Source organism: Girardinichthys multiradiatus, chromosome Y, assembly GCF_021462225.1.
Source record: "Girardinichthys multiradiatus isolate DD_20200921_A chromosome Y, DD_fGirMul_XY1, whole genome shotgun sequence".
Classification (NCBI taxonomy): domain Eukaryota; kingdom Metazoa; phylum Chordata; class Actinopteri; order Cyprinodontiformes; family Goodeidae; genus Girardinichthys; species Girardinichthys multiradiatus.
The window spans coordinates 24,027,319-24,050,676 of record NC_061818.1 but is presented as its reverse complement, the minus strand read 5'-3'; the positions used below and the strand labels follow the sequence as shown (position 1 = coordinate 24,050,676).

General features: G+C 40.9%; 1 protein-coding gene across 1 annotated transcript in view; it reads left to right on the top strand.

The window, feature by feature from the left end:
- LOC124864150 (coronin-7-like) overlaps window positions 1-23,358 on the top strand; it is a 57,239-nt gene that overhangs the window by 483 nt on the left and 33,398 nt on the right. Inside the window, exons 2-6 of the mRNA XM_047358819.1 lie at window positions 1,109-1,196; window positions 5,214-5,291; window positions 5,631-5,701; window positions 10,312-10,498; window positions 13,058-13,134. Of these exons, the coding sequence (XP_047214775.1) occupies window positions 1,109-1,196; window positions 5,214-5,291; window positions 5,631-5,701; window positions 10,312-10,498; window positions 13,058-13,134 (501 nt within the window). The remainder of the gene's footprint in view (window positions 1-1,108; window positions 1,197-5,213; window positions 5,292-5,630; window positions 5,702-10,311; window positions 10,499-13,057; window positions 13,135-23,358) is intronic.

Here is a 23,358-nt window from a genome sequence, read left to right as displayed (position 1 = left end):
CCGCGAGCCTTTGTCAGACGTTGCACTGAAATCCATTGTCATGTTTTTTTGTTCTTGTTTTATAGTTTTCTCGTTGCATTTATTGCTCACTTTGAGATTTGTTAGGATGTGCTGAGATTCTTTCACCATCATCCACAGGGAAAGAATACTTAAAGATTTCAGGAGTCGACATGTCTGGACCAGAATTCATGTGTCTTACATACAAAATATGCCTTTGAACCCATTAGTTCCAGGTTACAGCGTTGTGTGCAATCTCCTTTCACACAAGCAAATAAAAGCCTGGCATGCACACAGCCACACTCAGTGGGTGCTCCCCAATCTCTGCACAGGCAGCAGGTGGTGCCTTGCTCCCGTGAATGTTGAAGCAGCATTTCGTGTAGGCGTGTGGTTCCAACGCTGTGTTATCATTTCAAACACTGTGCAGGAACAAAAGTAGGACGGGAGGGGTAGAGGGTATAGCGAGGCAGGCATGGGAGGGGGGGAGATTGGAGAGGCATGACAGGAAAATAAAAGGGAGTGGGTGTTGCTTGATTGAATATTCATAGATTAATTTAGCCAGCTTTCCTCTAACGGAAAGAGGACCTCTCTGCAACAGCTCTTCACAGTCAGGCCAGTTTCTTATCATGAAACTGTTTTCATGATTAGAAACTGTTTACATTGTTAAAATGCATTTGCAGTTTTGGCGAAGACAAAGTGTGCTAGGCTCGGATAACAATACATGTTCCCTGATCACAAATGTTAAATGCCATCTGCATGCATACTACTGCTACTGTTGCTTTTTTGTGGAGCAGCTCAGCAGTAGTTGTCGGAGCATGCTGCTCTTGCCATGTTAATGTTATGCAAGACCTTTTTCTGCTGTGCAGTGAAAGGAGCCCTTCCATTTCCTCAGCTCTTTGCTCATTCTTAAACTCTAAAGTGTGTGCACACTCAGCTAGATCCTTCCTGTTTATTGCTGGGTTCTTTTCTTTTTCTTTCTCTAATGGTTGTTGCACCAACTTGGTCACATGTTCTCCCTCCTATCGTAAAACTCAAACTTTTCTCTATGTGTTTCTCTTTTTCATGAATGCACTGTGTTTCTTTATTTTTGCCTCTTTGTCTTTAACTGTAGGGATGGATCAACAATGTCCACGCTGGCTCCTTCTCCTGCCAGGGGAACCACATCAAAGCAAGCTCAAGGCTGGTGGCTTTCAACACTGGTCAGGGTGGTATGGCTATAAATGTGTGCCTAAATAGACAGTTCTTAGATGATACATCTCACACTGTTACAATTGAAAGAGGCATTTTGCCCAATCTCCTTCCAAATATTGTTGATTTCTGCTAAACGTCCTTAAAAGTATTATAACTCTGCTTATATATGCAAAAAGAAACAACATATTGCCAAAATATTTTATATTGCATTGTAAAATACAAGGAATCAGCAATTGTTGAAGTGTTTTACAAGGATAGTAAGAACAAAAATAAGTCTAAATTCCTATGAAAAAAAACATTTACCATTATATTTTTCCATGTATTTGTAAAATAATAAAAATAGTTGCTAACTTTGAAACTTTCAGTTTTTTGGTTATTTAGTTGTGACTTATGGTGCCTTGCAAAAATTTTCACATCCCTTGAAGTTCTTCACATATTATCACATTAGATGCATTAAACTTCTTAATAATTTTCAGATAGACTGATACCAAGCAGTTCCTCACAGGAAAATGGAGGCAAATGGACACCTTGTGTGATTTTGTAAAATCGATATAAATGCAGCGGCTCTGTGAAGACCTCAGAGGTTTTTTAGAGAACAAACGGCATAGTAGAAGAACAAGGAACACAGCCAGCAGGCCAGGAGCAAGCCTGTGAACAAAATTTATACAGGGTTGGATTATAACACAATATCCCAAACTTTTAATCCTCTCACAGAGAACTGTTCAACCCATCATCTGAAAAAGATGGCATGGGGAGAAAATGGCACGGCATGGCCGTCCACCTAAACTTTCAGCCTGGGCAAAGAGAGCATTAGTTAGGGAAACAGTCAAGAGGGCCATGGTGACTCTGGGCAAGATCCACAGCTCAGGTGGGTGAATCTGTTGTGAAGAAATGAAGCATGAATAAAGCCATGGTTAAAAAAAAGCCTTAAGAAGTCTTTTTCCACTTTACACCAATCACCAATAGGGTGACACAGCAAACATCTGGGAAAGGAACTGGGCTGATTAGAGGAGATCCAAAATGCAACTTTTTAGCCTATATGTAAAATGCTTTGTGTGGGGGAAAAATAACTGCAAATCACCTAGAACACAGCATCACCATGGTGACCCATGATGGTGGCAGCATCATGCTGTGGGAATGGTTTTCTTCAGCAGGCAGAGAGAAGCCAGTCAGAGTTGAGGGGAAGGTAGATGGAGTTAAATACATGGACTTACATGGAAGAAAATCTGCAAAACATTTGAGACTGGGGAGGAAATCAAGGTTTTAGATTAGAACTGCACAATATATTAATCAACATCAACGCAATATCAATTCTTAGCAGTAACACAATCGCGTAGGACTGTATGGATGCAATACCTGGTAGCTTAATATATTTCAAGTGCCATGCATGCAAATATATCTGTTGGAATGGGCTTTCACTGGCCTTGATGCCCAAACTACATTATTTTACATTTAATGGCTGTGATGGCAAAGCTCAGAAAGAATTAATTGTAATTGATATCTTCACTGCAATATTCAACAGTGCAGGCACATGTTTTCCAGATATTGTGCAGCCATATGATGGATTAAAGTGGGTTCTTTTGGTTAGAATGGCCCAATCAAAGTCCAGAGCTAAATCTATTTTAGAATCTCTGCCAAGACTTGAAAATTGATACATGCTCTCTTTCCGCTCCAGTTTTAGCCTCCAGATGTGTGAAACTGGTAAAAAAAGAAAACTCTATCCCTTTCTTTTCAGTAAATAATTATATTGCTATTTTGTGTTGGTCTATCATATAAAATAGTTCTAATAAATACATTACAGTTTATGGAGTTTACGTGACAAAATTTGAAAAGTTAAAGGGATATGTATTATGTTGCCAGGCACTGTATAGTAGTTCCTCATTTACTCCAGTGCTTAGGATACCAAACTTTAGTTCTAATCCTCTACTTGTTTTCAGAATGATTTGATATATATTTTTTGCAAACCTGTGTTTGAGTTTATGCCATTAAAGATTTGAAATCCTGTGTAAGTTTATCACTAGTTTCAAAAACGAGTGCAATGATATCTTAAAGGCCATGTTTGCCAGTAACAGGAAGCTATGCAAACAATGCAGTTAATAAACAAAGGCCAATCAGTTGTTTGTCGTTTTCCATTGTACTGCAGAAATTTCTTGAATGTATCGTATAAAACAACTTTAAAACTACCCTCTCAGGTTGTTGTTATACAGGTCCTTCTCAAAATATTAGCATATTGTGATAAAGTTAATTATTTTCCATAATGTAATGATGAAAATTTAACATTCATATATTTTAGATTCATTGCACACTAAATGAAATATTTCAGGTCTTTTATTGTCTTAATACGGATGATTTTGGCATACAGCTCATGAAAACCCAAAATTCCTATCTCACAAAATTAGCATATCATTAAAAGGGTCTCTAAACGAGCTATGAACCTAATCATCTGAATCAACAAGTTAACTCTAAACACCTGCAAAAGATTCCTGAGGTCTTTAAAACTCCCAGCCTGGTTCATCACTCAAAACCCCAATCATGGGTAAGTCTGCCGACCTGACTGCTGTCCAGAAGGCCACTATTGACACCCTCAAGCAAGAGGGTAAGACACAGAAAGACATTTCTGAACGAATAGGCTGTTCCCAGAGTGCTGTATCAAGGCACCTCAGTGGGAAGTCTGTGGGAAGGAAAAAATGTGGCAGAAAACGCTGCACAACGAGAAGAGGTGACCGGACACTGAGGAAGATTGTGGAGAAGGGCCGATTCCAGACCTTGGGGGACCTGCAGAAGCAGTGGACTGAGTCTGGAGTAGAAACATCCAGAGCCACCGTGCACAGGCGTGTGCAGGAAATGGGCTACAGGTGCCGCATTCCCCAGGTCAAGCCACTTTTGAACCAGAAACAGCAGCAGAAGCGCCTGACCCGGGCTACAGAGAAGCAGCACTGGACTGTTGCTCAGTGGTCCAAAGTACTTTTTTCGGATGAAAGCAAATTCTGCATGTCATTCGGAAATCAAGGTGCCAGAGTCTGGAGGAAGACTGGGGAGAAGGAAATGCCAAAATGCCAGAAGTCCAGTGTCAAGTACCCACAGTCAGTGATGGTCTGGGGTGCCGTGTCAGCTGCTGGTGTTGGTCCACTGTCTTTTATCAAGGGCAGGGTCAATGCAGCTAGCTATCAGGAGATTTTGGAGCATTTCATGCTTCCATCTGCTGAAAAGCTTTATGGAGATGAAGATTTCATTTTTCAGCACGACCTGGCACCTGCTCACAGTGCCAAAACCACTGGTAAATGGTTTACTGACCATGGTATCACTGTGCTCAATTGGCCTGCCAACTCTCCTGACCTGAACCCCATAGAGAATCTGTGGGATATTGTGAAGAGAACGTTGAGAGACTCAAGACCCAACACTCTGGATGAGCTAAAGGCCGCTATCGAAGCATCCTGGGCCTCCATAAGACCTCAGCAGTGCCACAGGCTGATTGCCTCCATGCCACGCCGCATTGAAGCAGTCATTTCTGCCAAAGGATTCCCGACCAAGTATTGAGTGCATAACTGTACATGATTATTTGAAGGTTGACGTTTTTTGTTTTAAAAACACTTTTCTTTTATTGGTCGGATGAAATATGCTAATTTTGTGAGATAGGAATTTTGGGTTTTCATGAGCTGTATGCCACAATCATCTGTACTAAGACAATAAAAGACCTGAAATATTTCAGTTAGTGTGCAATGAATCTAAAATATATGAATGTTAAATTTTCATCATGACATTATGGAAAATAATGAACTTTATCACAATATGCTAATATTTTGAGAAGGACCTGTAAATATTTAGTTAAAGATACATGAAGATAGGCTGCAGAGTCACATGAAGCTCCATAGCACTGCCTAAGACATTGTATTTACTCTTACCATGTTATAAAATTTGTGCTGTGCTTGTGTAGATAGTTTGGCTCATTACCTTTCTTTAGTATTAATTAGTAGGTTTGGAAAGTGTGGTTTGTGCCAGGTTTTATGTGTTGCATGTCTGACTAGGTGGTGGGATGGTGGGCCTGACCTCAGTCAACCCTTCAAATAGCCAGTGGACTGTCACCCAGATCTCCTGCCATTCTGGTACTGTCTTTTTTATCTTTTCTGTTTAACTAAATGTGATGCAAAGACGTTCATGTGTCATTACTATTCAGATTTTGAAAGTGAAAATAAAGAATTTGCTTTTGAGGAATGCAGTCATTTTTGCTGAGTTATTTAGCACATGAACATATTTTTTGTTAAGAGATTAAAGGTTCAATATATCTGATGTCTTGTGCAGCTTATGTTCAATGAGTGAAAAACATGTTGCTTTTTTTTTCTAAAATACAAAACTAAAAGAGAAATGCAGATAGTCTAAAAATTAAAGCTTGACAGTTATGTTCCATATCTGCTTTTAAACTTTAGTTTTCCTTCCTCCATCAGATCTGGTGACTGATATGGACTTTTCTCCTTTTGATGAGAGTCTCCTTGCAACCTGCTCTTGGGATGAAACGGTAAACTCAACTTTGTCATTATTTTATCGCCTTTATATTTCTTTCCTGTCCTTTAGCATTCTGAAGAATATTTATTTAAATTCCCTTTCTTCCGAACTTTGTTTTCCTGGCAGAGTTTCGTTTGCAACATTAAACCTTTTATTGTTTGTTGTTGATTAAAATCTGAAGAAAAATCCCTACTTCGGTTACACTGTCCTGAGCTACAGATGTCCTAGCTCATAGAAAGTGCTGATTTTGGATCTGGCTCTTCAAACTCAGCAACTCAGGTTACCTTCCCGACCAGTGAACATCCAGCTTTCACCACACTCAGAACTACACAAACACAATAAAATGAAATGCGGTAGCTGGAATCCACTCAATACTTTTTTTTATTTTATGCTAGCAAATGTTACCCCAATCTGGTCCTGCAGAGCCAGGTAAATGACAATCCAGGTATTCTTTAAACCGAATTAAGGCCATAATCTTGAAAACCACTCAAACCCCAGTGTATCGTGGCAAATTTAGAAAACCTAGTTTGAAACATGACCCTACTTCACTCTTAGGTTTTTCCTTGCAGATTTACAGGGGTTAGACAATGAAACTGAAACACCTGTCATTTTAGTGTGGGAGGTTTCATGGCTAAATTGGACCAGCCTGGTAGCCAGTCTTCATTGATTGCACATTGCACCAGTAAGAGCAGAGTGTGAAGGTTCAATTAGCAGGGTAAGAGCACAATTTTGCTCAAAATATTGAAATGCACACAACATTATGGATGACATACCAGAGTTCAAAAGAGGACAAATTGTTGGTGCATGTCTTGCTGGCGCATCTGTGACCAAGACAGCAAGTCTTTGTGATGTATCAAGAGCCACGGTATCCAGGGTAATGTCAGCATACCACCAAGAAGGACGAACCACATCCAACAGGATTAACTGTGGACGCAAGAGGAAGCTGTCTGAAAGGGATGTTCGGGTTCTAACCCGGATTGTATCCAAAAAACATAAAACCACGGCTGCCCAAATCACAGCAGAATTAAATGTGCACCTCAACTCTCCTGTTTCCACCAGAACTGTCCGTCGGGAGCTCCACAGGGTCAATATACACGGCCGGGCTACTATAGCCAAACCTTTGGTCACTCATGCCAATGCCAAACGTCGGTTTCAATGGTGCAAGGAGCGCAAATCTTGGGCTGTGGACAATGTGAAACATGTATTGTTCTCTGATGAGTCCACCTTTACTGTTTTCCCCACATCCGGGAGAGTTATGGTGTGGAGAAGCCCCAAAGAAGCGTACCACCCAGACTGTTGCATGCCCAGAGTGAAGCATGGGGGTGGATCAGTGATGGTTTGGGCTGCCATATCATGGCATTCCCTTGGCCCAATACTTGTTCTAGATGGGCGCGTCACTGCCAAGGACTACCAAACCATTCTTGAGGACCATGTGCATCCAATGGTTCAAACATTGTATCCTGAAGGCGGTGCCGTGTATCAGGATGACAATGCACCAATACACACAGCAAGACTGGTGAAAGATTGGTTTGATGAACATGAAAGTGAAGTTGAACATCTCCCATGGCCTGCACAGTCACCAAATCTAAATATTATTGAGCCACTTTGGGGTGTTTTGGAGGAGCGAGTCAGGAAATGTTTTCCTCCACCAGTATCACGTAGTGACCTGGCCACTATCCTGCAAGAAGAATGGCTTAAAATCCCTCTGACCACTGTGCAGGACTTGTACAGGTCCTTCTCAAAAAATTAGCATATTGTGATAAAGTTCATTATTTTCCATAATGTCATGATGAAAATTTAACATTCATATATTTTAGATTCATTGCACACTAAATGAAATATTTCAGGTCTTTTATTGTCTTAATACGGATGATTTTGGCATACAGCTCATGAAAACCCAAAAATCCTATCTCACAAAATCAGCATATCATTAAAAGGGTCTCTAAACGAGCTATGAACCTAATCATCTGAATCAACGAGTTAACTCTAAACACCTGCAAAAGATTCCTGAGGCCTTTAAAACTCCCAGCCTGGTTCATCACTCAAAACCCCAATCATGGGTAAGACTGCCGACCTGACTGCTGTCCAGAAGGCCACTATTGACACCCTCAAGCAAGAGGGTAAGACACAGAAAGAAATTTCTGAACGAATAGGCTGCTCCCAGAATGCTGTATCAAGGCACCTCAGTGGGAAGGAAAAAGTGTGGCAGAAAACGCTGCACAACGAGAAGAGGTGACTGGACCCTGAGGAAGATTGTGGAGAAGGGCCGATTCCAGACCTTGGGGGACCTGCGGAAGCAGTGGACTGAGTCTGGAGTAGAAACATCCAGAGCCACCGTGCACAGGCGTGTGCAGGAAATGGGCTACAGGAGCCGCATCCCCCAGGTCAAGCCACTTTTGAACCAGAAACAGCAGCAGAAGCGCCTGACCTGGGCTACAGAGAAGCAGCACTGGACTGTTGCTCAGTGGTCCAAAGTACTTTTTTCGGATGAAAGCAAATTCTGCATGTCATTCGGAAATCAAGGTGCCAGAGTCTGGAGGAAGACTGGGGAGAAGGAAATGCCAAAATGCCAGAAGTCCAGTGTCAAGTACCCACAGTCAGTGATGGTCTGGGGTGCCGTGTCAGCTGCTGGTGTTGGTCCACTGTGTTTTATCAAGGGCAGGGTCAATGCAGCTAGCTATCAGGAGATTTTGGAGCACTTCATGCTTCCATCTGCTGAAAAGCTTTATGGAGATGAAGATTTCATTTTTCAGCACGACCTGGCACCTGCTCACAGTGCCAAAACCACTGGTAAATGGTTTACTGACCATGGTATCACTGTGCTCAATTGGCCAGCCAACTCTCCTGACCTGAACCCCATAGAGAATCTGTGGGATATTGTGAAGAGAACATTGAGAGACTCAAGACCCAACACTCTGGATGAGCTAAAGGCCGCTATCGAAGCATCCTGGGCCTCCATAAGACCTCAGCAGTGCCACAGGCTGATTGCCTCCATGCCACGCCGCATTGAAGCAGTCATTTCTGCCAAAGGATTCCCGACCAAGTATTGAGTGCATAACTGTACATGATTATTTGAAGGTTGATGTTTTTTGTATTAAAAACACTTTTCTTTTATTGGTCGGATGAAATATGCTAATTTTGTGAGATAGGAATTTTGGGTTTTCATGAGCTGTATGCCAAAATCATCTGTATTAAGACAATAAAAGACCTGAAATATTTCAGTTAATGTGCAATGAATCTAAAATATATGAATATTAAATTTTCATCATTACATTATAGAAAATAATGAACTTTATCACAATATGCTAATTTTTTGAGAAGGACCTGTATATGTCATTCCCAAGACGAATTGACGCTGTATTGGCCGCAAAAGGAGGCCCTACACCATACTAATAAATTATTGTGGTCTAAAACCAGGTGTTTCAGTTTCATTGTCCAACCCCTGTATATGTGTATGCTACAGTTTGCAAACACTTAGGCCCAGCTCCACCTTGTCATCATATCACAATGTTACTGCCACAGGTATCACATCTGCACAATGATGTTTCCTCAGAGTCTTTAGAATTTCCCTATAAATCGGGAATGTTTCCGTACCTCCACCAGAAGTTTTAGGCTTACTTTGGAGGGGGAAACGGCTTCAGCATTTTTATAAACTTGCGCAAATTTTGACAGGAGCAGGCAGAAAGAATCAAGAGGACAAAAAGAAAAAATAGTTTTTTATAGGTCACTATAAAATGATTATTACAAAGGTCTGAATCCTGAGTTTTTTTATGAGTCGTGCTGCGACAATTGTAAAATTATAACATTAACCTTAAGAGTCAGTGTTGAATTTTTTTTTTCCCCTCCTTCTCCTAACTTCCCATTGCTAAATACAAATAATTCAAATGTCTTATTTTTGACCTCCTGGCAATTATATCTTTGATGTGAACTCTAGCCTGTAGAATTAACAACTTTGTTTACTCTTTAAGCAACTATATGCACAATTTAGGCATGTCTGCCTCCGCCCAACTGGGAACCTCATTGATGGCAAGCCCAGCACGTACTGATCTCTGTGTGCATGGGACCTGACCTGATTATTACAATATTTATGGTAGTTAGAGCACATGTCCTAGATAAGCTACCTCCGGTGCTACCAGGATCCTCCACACTACACCTAGGACTCAGATTTGCTGCCACGTTCTCACTAGCACAGTTTTGTGCATGTTCAGAAAGACAATCAGGAACAGGGAGCTCATTGTGTTTTAATGCACCCTGGAAAACCTTGCTGAGACCATCCATCTTCTGACAGATGTTATGGTACAGCCTTAGTCTGGACTGAAAAGGGACCTAGGTTTGTTTCAGTAGCGTAACTGTAAACCTAAAGTCCATCAATTAACCTTTTAGTGTCACCTGTGTATCTAAACCTCACATTTTCCTGTGTTGTATCAATATCCATCTCCTATGCCTGCTTTCTGTACACTGGGTAGCAGATGAATTAGCACTAAGACCTTGACAAGATGATCTGTTCAGATGAATTATTTTCCATTCCAGATGGAGCAGAATTTCAAACATGTGTTCAGACTGTTGCCAGTAAAACAAATAGCAGACATTATTTTCAGATCTAACACTCCTGTGTGTGTGCAGGTAAAGCTGTGGCGTTTGTGTGATCCAGAGCAGGACCAGCCCAGCAGTCCAGAACTCACCCTGCAGCCAGGCCAGGGTAGGCTCGAGCTCGTGCACTTCCATCCCACCTCCTCGGGCCTGCTGGTTGTTGCAACTGCTAAGTCTCCTCTGATTTGGGACACCAGCAAGCAAGAGGCGCCCCTTGCAGGTAACTACATCCAGAAAGCATGAGCAGAATTTATATTTGTGAAATTAGATCACACGTCACAGAAAGTTTGTCTTGTTGTACATTATGTACCATGTCTTCAGTCTTGTCAGTTACAGCTTACGTTGTGCCATGTTCATGTTGTCTCTACGTGTAGCATAAATATGTGTTCGGACTGGAGTGAAGCAATGGGTTGGCTTTTCTTTTGTTGGAGAATGTGTGACTGACACTGCCTACGTTTTACAGCCCTGTGGCTCTTAAGTGCCGGAGCAGCAGAGGTAAAGTTTTATTTTGGAGTCCTGAGGTCAGTCTCCTCCGACTGGTTTCCGGATGCACTTACTGTACCACCCCCCCCAAACATTGCACACCTTTCTCACCTCCTCATGACAGCTGACCTGGCTGCTGCTGCTGCTCACTGCTGATCCAGCATCTCATGAGCTGCACCCCACAGAATCTTCCATTTCCTTCATTCGTTGTTGTTGTTGGTGTTTTGTGGTCAAGGGGCAAGAAAAATGTGCTACAATTTATCATGAAAGTGTATCTTAATAGGAGCACGCTTTATTCTTTATTTTATCTTTTGTCTCTCAGGGTTACAAATGAATTTCCCACAAAATGTACAGTGCTGTCTTCTGACATAGCAGTGTTCAGTATATCAAGCTTATACAGGTCCTTCTCAAAATATTAGCATATTGTGATAAAGTTCATTATTTTCCATAATGTAATGATGAAAATTTAACATTCATATATTTTAGATTCATTGCACACTAACTGAAATATTTCAGGTCTTTTATTGTCTTAATACGGATGATTTTGGCATACAGCTCATGAAAACCCAAAATTCCTATCTCACAAAATTAGCATATCATTAAAAGGGTCTCTAAACGAGCTATGAACCTAATCATCTGAATCAACGAGTTAACTCTAAACACCTGCAAAAGATTCCTGAGGCCTTTAAAACTCCCAGCCTGGTTCATCACTCAAAACCCCAATCATGGGTAAGACTGCCGACCTGACTGTTGTCCAGAAGGCCACTATTGACACCCTCAAGCAAGAGGGTAAGACACAGAAAGACATTTCTGAACGAATAGGCTGTTCCCAGAGTGCTGTATCAAGGCACCTCAGTGGGAAGTCTGTGGGAAGGAAAAAGTGTGGCAGAAAACGCTGCACAACGAGAAGAGGTGACCGGACCCTGAGGAAGATTGTGGAGAAGGGCCGATTCCAGACCTTGGGGGACCTGCGGAAGCAGTGGACTGAGTCTGGAGTAGAAACATCCAGAGCCACCGTGCACAGGCGTGTGCAGGAAATGGGCTACAGGTGCCGCATTCCCCAGGTCAAGCCACTTTTGAACCAGAAACAGCGGCAGAAGCGCCTGACCTGGGCTACAGAGAAGCAGCACTGGATTGTTGCTCAGTGGTCCAAACTACTTTTTTCAGATGAAAGCAAATTCTGCATGTCATTCAGAAATCAAGGTGCCAGAGTCTGGAGGAAGACTGGGGAGAAGGAAATGCCAAAATGCCAGAAGTCCAGTGTCAAGTACCCACAGTCAGTGATGGTCTGGGGTGCCGTGTCAGCTGCTGGTGTTGGTCCACTGTGTTTTATCAAGGGCAGGGTCAATGCAGCTAGCTATCAGGAGATTTTGGAGCACTTCATGCTTCCATCTGCTGAAAAGCTTTATGGAGATGAAGATTTCATTTTTCAGCACGACCTGGCACCTGCTCACAGTGCCAAAACCACTGGTAAATGGTTTACTGACCATGGTATCACTGTGCTCAATTGGCCTGCCAACTCTCCTGACCTGAACCCCATAGAGAATCTGTGGGATATTGTGAAGAGAACGTTGAGAGACTCAAGACCCAACACTCTGGATGAGCTAAAGGCCGCTATCGAAGCATCCTGGGCCTCCATAAGACCTCAGCAGTGCCACAGGCTGATTGCCTCCATGCCACGCCACATTGAAGCAGTCATTTCTGCCAAAGGATTCCCGACCAAGTATTGAGTGCATAACTGTACATGATTATTTGAAGGTTGACGTTTTTTGTATTAAAAACACTTTTCTTTTATTGGTCGGATGAAATATGCTAATTTTGTGAGATAGGAATTTTGGGTTTTCATGAGCTGTATGCTAAAATCATCCGTATTAAGACAATAAAAGACCTGAAATATTTCAGTTAGTGTGCAATGAATCTAAAATATATGAATGTTAAATTTTCATCATGACATTATGGAAAATAATGAACTTTATCACAATATGCTAATATTTTGAGAAGGACCTGTATTTCTCCACACATTATGGATGTAAATCATCCATTCTCTCATTGTGCTTTTCTGAATTGTTTGGCTTCATTTTTCCTTGTTTTCCTGCCATGACGTCTTCAGAATGGTGTGTTTTGTCGTGTCTTTGTGTTTGCTGTCATTCTCTATTCATCGTGCGTGTCCTCATGCTTCCTGTTTTTTCTAAACCTTCTCAACATTCTCAGCAGTTTTTTTAACATTCCTGTCTAATCTTCATCATATTGTCTTTGTTTTTCCTTTTCTCCCTAAATTGTTCATCTATGTTTGCAGCCTTGGAGCAGCACAGCGACCAGTTGCAGAGTCTCAGCTGGAAACAGGACGGCTCCCTGCTTGCATCCTCCAGCAAGGTGAGGCTAACTCACACAGCACCAACATTATGGTTATACACAGGAGATTTGAGTCTTCAATCTTTTCTTTGAATTTATCTTGCAAATAGACTTTCACAAAAACATTTAAAGTGGTCTCCTGTGATATTTTTCAGTCTTTTAAATTTTTGAATTTGGCTTTGGCTGCTTTTCTACAAATTTTTCAGTTTGGTATCCTGCTTATCTCTTAAAGATTAGATTCAGTCTTTTTAAGTTCACACATAACATCACTTATAGTAAATCCATTTTTCCAGAATTAAAGTTTTGCCATAATAGTAGAATTTTCTCAAGAACATACTTTCCCAAGTCATAACAAAAAATATCAAGAGGAAAAAGCAGGGACATTCAAAAAATTTGACTTTTTTCCATCACTGATGTTAAAAACAAGATGGAAGCTGATCACTGAGGCTACCAAGAGGCTGACAGCAACACTGAATGAGCTGCAGTGGTTTTCGTGTTTGTTTAGCGTCATAGTGAATCCTAACATACCTTCAGGTAAACCAAAAATTACTTCTTCAGAAGAAGATTTTGATTTTGGAATTAGTTAGACAGACCTAAATCTGATGGAAAACTTGTCAAGAGGTGTCCCCACAATCTGATTGGTTTGGTGAACCTTTGCTAGATAAAATGGACACATATTGGCATGTCAAGATGTAGCATTGATACCTGTAATTCAAAGTGTGCTTTAGTATTAGATTAACGGTATGCACAACTATCCAACATAGTGGTTGGACCTTTTTACATATTTCAAAATTTCTCCCCTGAAAGGTTAGCTTCTGTTTTAGTTGAATTTTACAGCATAAAGGATCATTGTATGGTTGCTTTAGGTTACAATAACATAGCATGTTTACAAGTTACACTTTTCTACTATCCTTATTTTTAGCCACCGGTTAGGTTCAAGGATTTGTGCAAGAATTACCTCAAAAGGAGCCAAAAAAACAGAACAACATTTTAAACAACCTTAAAGAGGCTGGGAAAATGTTGATTAACACTATTAAGCAATTTAAAACAAGACCTCCATCTTTGGAAGCAACATACAAAGAATAAATAAAAGGTTTTAGACCTGTTTGTATCCAGAGCCATTTGCTGCAGTTACAGTTTATTACCACTAGATGCTGCCACTGGCTCACATCATACACCTTCTCTGTTTGGCAAATGAAATCAAAATGTCAACAAGGTGATGCTTGTAAAAGAGGGTGGGAATGGCATTAAACACGGGGTTGGGAATTATTGACCAATTTTCAAAGGAAAACAAGGATAAACTTGGATATCACCTCAATGTAAAAGATGTAATCACCAGTTTTGTTTAAGTGGTGAAACAGTGATGCCAAAGACATTACTAAAGTGCCTGAGGAGATTTTCCTTATGAGACTGGAAACTGGTTGGAAATTAAGATACTAATGGAAACAGGCCGTGTTTGAAGGTTTAATCACTTGGGACTGTAAATCTGTTTCATTGCTCTCTGACCTTTCAGTTTCTATTCCCAGCATGCGAGCTTCTCAATGTTTGACAACCAATATGTCTTTTTACACACATTGATGTTGTTCAGATAGCAAAGCTAAGGGGGGAATGAGGTATTTGCTCAAGAGAAAAGGTCTGTCTTTATAGCAATGGGCTTTCCATTAGGTTGTAGTGGATTAAGAAAAAAAAGTACAATGAGGGACACTAATCTAAAGGTGGAACTCAACAAATAGTATCATTGAAAAGTAAAAAATAAAAAAAAGTTGAATACTGAAACTCATTTTACATGTTTGTGTTAATGATAAATGGCCTGCACTTGTATAGCGGTTTATTATACAACTGCTATACAAGTCCCAAAGACCCCAAAACATTACACTCCAATCTTTCATCCACCCATTCATACACAAATTTACACACTGACAGTGGTAGACTACATTGTAGCCCCAGCTGCCCTGGGGCAGACTGACGGAAGTGAGGCTGCCATACAATCAGCGCCACAGAGCCCTCTGACCACCATCAGGAGGCAAGGCGGGCGAACCAGTAGCCCATCGGTTACAAGATGAACCCCTACTACTATTGCCACGGTTGCCCCATGGAGGCAACCAGCCTGTTGCACTGTTGAAACAAAGAGCTTCGAACCTCTGTGGTTCCTGAGGGGTTTAACACATAGGAGACAGTTAAAGTTTATGCACTGGTTGCGTCTGTGTGTGGTGGATCTTAAATCCCAGTTCTTGTTGCCTATGCACCATTTTTCTACCACAGTTTTTCATTTCACTTAACGTTTAGACAATATGCTTGGATGAAGAACTCTGAATAGCAATGATGTTTTGTGGCCTACGCCGATTGTTGAGAGTCTCAGAGACTTTCCGCTGGACAAAGTAGTCTTCTCCTTGATGGCCATCACATTTCTGTATTAAACAGAGCCTTTTTATTGGTCTTATGCAATATCCAAATTATCTCCGAAATTGAATTTTGAGGTATAGCTACAAGCCATAATCTTCTAAATTAAATGCTTGATGTAAATACACTGCATTAAAAAAATTTTATTTTCACTGTCTGACCATAAATCAGTCCAAAGTTTTCTGGTTTATGCCAGTTATATTGTATTTGTTACTTCTAATACAGACGTTTCCATACACTAAGGACACAATGTCTTTCGAAAATCTGGGAAATCCCAGATTATCAGGTCCTGACTTTGTAAGGTTCCGTTACGGCATTTATGTTGGTAAAATCCACACTCATGGATATATTTTAAAGCATAACACAAACACACTGCTTTCTTGTATGATATCATCGAATATCAAGTGTGATATCAGGCTCATGCCTGAGCAGTTTTCAGGCACCTGAAGGTGCTACATTCACCAGTTTACACAATTAGATGCAGTTCTAAACAACATGGGAATGTGAAGCCAATCATACTGTTCAGGAGGGAGATGACTTCTGTTTCCCAGAGATGAACGTGTTTGATGGAAAATGTGCGAATCAACTGCAGAGCCAAAGCAAAAGACCTCGTGAAGATGTTGGCTGAAGCTGGTAACAGAGCGATTATCCACAGTGAAATGAGTCCTGTACTGACATGGCCTGAAAAGCCACACAGAGAGGAAAAAAAAACATTACTCCAAAACCAACATTAAAAGCCAGATTACAGTTTAAAAATGCACTGAGAGACAAAGATCTTAATATTTGGAGACATGTCCTGTGATTTTATGAAGCTAAAATTTGGTTTGTTCTTAATGTTCATTAATACTTTTTGGAGGAAAAAGGGGGAAACATGCAAACCTGCAAACAACATCCCAACTGTGAAGTACAGGGGTGGCAGCATCACGTTGTGGTTGTGTTTTCCTGCAGGAGGGACTTGTGCAATTCACAAAACGGATGGCATCAAGAGAGAACATAATTTGGGAATATTGAAACAAGATCTCATGACATCATTGAGGAAGTTAAAACTTGGAACCAAATGGGTCTTACAAATAGGCAGTGATGATAATCACACAGCCAAAGTAGTTACATCGTCACTTAAGGACAACAAAATCAATGTTTGGGACTAAAACGTAAATAGCCATACAAATTTGATTCAGTTAGATTCGAGCAAACTATTGTGATCTGCTCTTGAAGAAATATCCAAAATGTTCCACCTACACTATCTCTTATTATTCTTACTTTTGGCATATATTAATTTCAGTAATAATATCTGACCTAAAACAGAAAGGTTGATGCTAATTCTGTGTGATTCGGACCATGGTGAGAAGAAACAATTATTCATCCAATTTCTGTGTGTAATGAATCTATATATTTGAGATTCCCTTTTTAATTTCAATTACTGAAATTAACTTTCAGCGAACAAACAAACTGACCTCCTCTGTGCTTTGGGTCGTTGCTAAAATCACACAATGACTGATGTGAAACTTAATCCGAGGTCCATGGAGCCTTCTTCAGGCTAGGTGCAATGATGATTACTCGTCCTCAAGAGCAAATAACCTTTGACACAGAAATGTACCAGTTCACCTATTTAATAGGGGTATTGTTAGTTTGGTCCCCTTTGTTTGTCTCTTTCTGACAGGTAACAAATTACTCTAGCCATCTCAGGATATGTCCAAACCATGAGATGCTTGATGGGATAATCATCCTAATCAGAACTACCAGCTCTGTTGATGATGTAACCTGAAAGAACAACACACCTGAGAAGACTGTGTGTCTGGGGGGCTCTTAGGTTTCAGCCACGTTCAACTCTAGTGTCATTTAACTAACTGGGCTGCTTTCAGTCTCTCCAATTTGAGTTATTAAAGCAAAAGAGCGCTGCCAACATATGGGTCCAATCCCCGGCTCCTCTGTAGGGTAAACACTGGGGCATGGGTCTGGGGTGGGGGGAGATGAAGGGAATACCCCTTCCCCAAAGAGCAGTAATCATGACAGGCCTCAGTTGGACTGAGAGAAGAGTATATTTTTGACACGTGTGGAAAGAAACAGGAATTCGGTAAAGTGAAGGTAGTGTAAATGATGAACAGGACTTAATACTATGCTGTCCAGACACCATGCTGTAACAAATACTTAATGAAGATGCTACAGTCCCAGCAGGTTTTGACCCGAGTAACCACGGGAGACTGGGAACAGCAGTCTGGCAGCACCGTGTGTTTGACGAGCGCAGTGACTGATGGAGAGCACTGCTGGGGGAAGATTCTCAGCATCTGTGTGTGTTTAGAGCGCAGTAAAAACTCATTAACGGCAGCTTGAGTGACACCACCCCTCTTTGATTAAACAGCTGCTGCATAAGCATACCCTCACAAACACAAACGCACAAATCCATACACGGCCATGCAGGGTTCCCATCTGTGCATTTATGAGTTTAGGTTGTATTTTTTTATGCGTGGTATTGTAAGAGGGATAAGAGAGAGTGATTGTTTGTTTAAGTCCATGCATACATGCAGTTGTTTGGTAAGCACTTTTATTTTTCAATGAATTGCCCCTAATTTCTGTGTTTGCACAGCCAGATATTTTCCTCTTTTGTATATTGTTTGCACTGCGACACTTTGGTTGATATGGCACCCAAAATGCTTTACAGTCCAGGTCTCACTACTATGCACTTCTGTACCATGTACTGGGTGTTTTTGACCACAGGGTACAAAAATTCGGACTCTTGTTGAACTATTTCTGTTTTACTTAAGGAAAATAGTTCATGTGTTTGGATGAAGGTACCTAAGGAAATCAGGCAACCCTGGATCCAAAGTGCAGAGACTAGAATAGATGGACTAAAGCAGGTTTTATTCCCGCTAAAATATTTAAATAAGGTAAAAATATTAGATTAAAGTAAGCCCCAAGCATTTTGCTGCCACTGCCATGCTTCACTGTGGGCATGCGGTTCTTGTGGTAATATGAATTGTTTTTTTTGTGCCAAATATATAAAATGTTGCAACAACCAGTAACATATCCAAAGGGCTAAAAGTGGGAACAAAAGTGTTAAAAATAATTATTAGAAAAATCTAGAGCCAGCCAACAAGTTCTCAGCAGACATCTCCCAGTGGAAACATTAGACACTGCTCCTGGGCAGTTAAATGGTTAAACAACTAAATAAAACATATAATGCATAATTGTAAGGAGTTTTAACATTTTAATAAACTTCTTGTTTGTTTCAATTGTTTTCAGAGCTGTTAGTCAGTGCAATGTACACATTAAAGATGTGTAGATCAACTTATGGCTGCCAGTGAGCCATTAGATGTTTTATGGGAGTGGATCTCTTCTAGTTAAAATCTGTAGTGTCTTTGTGTTGACACTCACATTATTCTCCTTTACTTGTTTCATATCGCGACTGAGCACACAGAGCATTGTTGCCAAAGTAATCACAAAAAATGGACTGAGTTGAATTTAAACCGAGTTGATGACTAATCTCAAGTTCCTGAATCCAATTGTGATGTTAAAGGAACATCAGTAGACTTTATCATGTTCTGTTTGTTGCACTGCTTAGTCTTGTCTGCACCTTCGGCAGATAGCTGTCTGAAACCTTCCCCCTGGAACTAAAACATCTTGCCCTTGGTTTAAGTTATTTTGCTGGGGTAGGTCACTTCTCTGACCTTTTGAAAATTCACAGGACAACTCAACTAACAGGCTGTGATTTAAAGAGGTCACCGGGTGGCTTTTGTTGTTGTGGTGTGGCTTTTAAATTTGAACTGTCTGGGCCACCGTATTTTCCTATTGCAGAATTGAATAAAAGTTGTCAGTGAATTAGTTTTAATAAATAAATACTCTGAGAATTGTTTTTGTACCATGTTAAACAAGAAAAATTAACAGTATGTCTCAGTGTTTTTAATGGAAAAAAAAGCCTTCTTACAAAAATCTTTTGGGTTTGTGGGAAATTAATTTTTAAAATGATGAATTAAAGTTTAGTGGATGGAACAGGTGGAGTGTAACCCAAAGGTCAGGAGGAGGAGATTTGTTTGTGTGTTGTTCCTGGAGTGCTCTTGGAGCCCAGGGTTTATACTCTCAGGTCACAGAAGACAGAGCTAGGGGGCATCATATTTGTGGGTGGGCTGCACAGACAAAGACAAGTCGGAAACCCAAAGAAAAAAGTTCTTTATTTATACCAACATTTGCTTTTCATGTCAAAAATAGCAAATAGCTGCCCCTTTTTAATTGCTGGTATGAAGACAAGCCAAAGCTCGGATTAAATTCTTCAACATGTGTTTTAATGTAAAAGGATAACTGGACAGAAAACACAATGATTCTTGTTGAGTGTGTGTCCATGTAGGCTTTTCTGTTTTACAACCACCCTCCTGATTCCCTTTGACATGTGTATGTGAGGTGTGGCATGGTTGAGCCGAAGTGCTTATAAGCATTACCTACGATCAGCTCCATGTGTCAGGCAGTTGCTGTGATCATAGTCACACAGCAGTATTAGGTGACACAGCTGCAGACACAAGCGTCCCACACAGCCTGATTCCATTAGGCATAATTTCCCTTCAATCACATACAAGTCTCTGTGATTGGCTGCTCCGGCAGAGGCTGAGTGTGTGTTTTAGTGGACTGGGGTCAAGGCGTGTGAGGCCACAGAGAGGTCACGGGATTTCATTCACTGACAATGTATCGGTTAAATTTTTGCTGATTAAATAGCAAAACTCCAGAGGAGTTTTGTTTTTCTTTGTTTAAATTACGCTAATAAAGAGGGACCCTTTGTTAATACTTTCAAGATGCAGCTTTAATATTCCTGTTTTTCATTTGGTTTGCATGAAAATAATATTGCTAACTGAAAAGCCTGTAATTTCTTCCACATTTTCGGTAAGGCAACTTGAAAATCCTGAACATGCAAAAACTCTGACCTCTTTTTGCATGTTAAAGCTCTTACCCCTTAGCCTGCCTCTCACGTTATTTCAAGTTGACTTCAGGGACTGTTTATAAAGACCGGTCTGAGAATGAAAGTCATCATCATGCAGAACAAAGAACATTGATATCCAGGCTTAACATGTAATGGTTTAGGATGATTTGAATATTAGAAAAGACGGAAGAAAAATTTCTTTGTATGTTCACCTTTTAGATTTGTTCCATTAATTCCTTTTCTTGCTGTACATAACTAGCTAGATTCTCCATTTCGCCCAGACATCTTATTTAGCAATGAGGATTAGTGGAGGAGGAAGCATGAGTATTGACTTCTTTTATAGGGTATTTAACATAATTTTTATACTAGTTGCTCATGACTGCATGAGTCTAGTACAAATGTGATATCTGTGGTCAGTAACATAGTGATGGGATGGTGGGAAAACAAGAATAGGCGTCATTTGCACTGAGAGAATGAGAATGGACTAAGAGTTCAGCAGCATCATGCTTGCCTTCACCCCAAAAACGGTTTTCCATATTTGATGCCCTTGATTTTCTGCCACAAGTACCATTTTATTGGACAGTGGCTGGACTGAAAAAAGAGGCATAAAGAGGGGAAAGACATACTGTAATTGGCCGTGGTTTGGAGGGGTACTCAGGACACCTGTATCTAGACCAACAGCCTCAGTTTGTGGTTGTCCCATTCCACCCACTGAGCCAAGGTATCCTGCATAAAGGACTAGGACCGCAACACTACTTTAAAAATCAGCCCAGAGGTAGATGGTCTTTTCAGGGTCCTAGAGAGGTCTTGTGGATTTCTCCAAAAAAGCAGTATGGTGCTGATTACATTTGAGTCTTTGGAGCATGCAGTAAACATCTGTGGTGAGATCGTGGTGATTGTCTTGGTGTCCTAGGTATGCTGTGAGCCAGTTAGGAACCAACAGTGGTAGGTATCCATACTAAGTGAGAATTAGATTCAGGACTTTCCATGGTGGCCTTAAGTGTGTAACTTCCTCCCGTCCACACTGGTCTGCCAGTCCTCTAAGTAATTTTATTGTGATGGCCTGACTGCTTATTTGCATCCCATCCTGTAAAGCAACTGAAACAAACAATCCTTGGTTGTCTGTGCCAATAAATGAAGTGCTATGATCAAGCCCCCTGCACAAAAAGATGAGTATGAAGTGGTTTTCCATGGAATAGGGGTCCTAGCTGTGGAGAGGCGCCCACACCTCCATATTGCACATCTTGGTTACTAACTGAGACATTGGTGTAAGTTTTTATTTTTCAGACTGCAGATTAGGTGTAAAATCTGTTTGTTGTGGTGTCAAAGAGAACTCCAGGCACCATCTTTAATCATATGGATGAGGAGGAAGAAGCTGCAGCTTACAAGGTATATAATACAACATTCCAGTTGTTGTCACTTATTAGAAACAAATTCAAGCCTCAGAGCCTCTTTGTAATTTGCTTATAGAATGAGTCTCAAATTTCAGTCCTTGTGAGCCTTTACATCTTAAAGATACCCGAATCAAATAATGAGGTCACTAGAGACTGATTGCAGGCTGAGGCAGGGATTCAGCTATTTCATTGAGGTGCTTCGGGTCAGTGATGGCAGGACACCGGCCCTTGAAGACTGATGTTTGAGACTCCTGGCTGTAGTGGTAACAATGTGGTAGGATTTATATAGAAATAATATTTCTATGTGCAATAAATTTTATTTGTAAAAGATGTTGAAAGCCATGCATACTTCTCCTTCACAGTTATACACAACCTTTTGTTGGCCTATTAAATAAAGAACCAATAAAAATGAAGTGATCCAGCAACTTTATAGATTTTATACAGGTCCTTCTCAAAATATTAGCATATTGTGATAGTTAATTATTTTCCATAATGTCATGATGAAAATTTAACATTCATATATTTTAGATTCATTGCACACTAAATGAAATATTTCAGGTATTTTATTGTCTTAATACGGATGATTTTGGCATACAGCTCATGAAAACCCAAAATTCCTATCTCACAAAATTAGCATATCATTAAAAGGGTCTCTAAACGAGCTATGAACCTAATCATCTGAATCAACGAGTTAACTCTAAACACCTGCAAAAGATTCCTGAGGCCTTTAAAACTCCCAGCCTGGTTCATCACTCAAAACCCCAATCATGGGTAAGACTGCCGACCTGACTGCTGTCCAGAAGGCCACTATTGACACCCTCAAGCAAGAGGGTAAGACACAGAAAGAAATTTCTGAATGAATAGGCTGTTCCCAGAGTGCTGTATCAAGGCACCTCAGTGGGAAGTCTGTGGGAAGGAAAAAGTGTGGCAGAAAACGCTGCACAACGAGAAGAGGTGACCGGACCCTGAGGAAGATTTTGGAGAAGGGCCGATTCCAGACCTTGGGGGACCTGCGGAAGCAGTGGACTGAGTCTGGAGTAGAAACATCCAGAGGCACCGTGCACAGGCGTGTGCAGGAAATGGGCTACAGGTGCCGCATTCCCCAGGTCAAGCCACTTTTGAACCAGAAACAGCGGCAGAAGCGCCTGACCTGGGCTACAGAGAAGCAGCACTGGACTGTTGCTCAGTGGTCCAAAGTACTTTTTTCGGATGAAAGCAAATTCTTCATGTCATTCGGAAATCAAGGTGCCAGAGTCTGGAGGAAGACTGGGGAGAAGGAAATGCCAAAATGCCAGAAGTCCAGTGTCAAGTACCCACAGTCAGTGATGGTCTGGGGTGCCGTGTCAGCTGCTGGTGTTGGTCCACTGTGTTTTATCAAGGGCAGGGTCAATGCAGCTAGCTATCAGGAGATTTTGGAGCACTTCATGCTTCCATCTGCTGAAAAGCTTTATGGAGATGAAGATTTCATTTTTCATCACGACCTGGCACCTGCTCACAGTGCCAAAACCACTGGTAAATGGTTTACTGACCATGGTATCACTGTGCTCA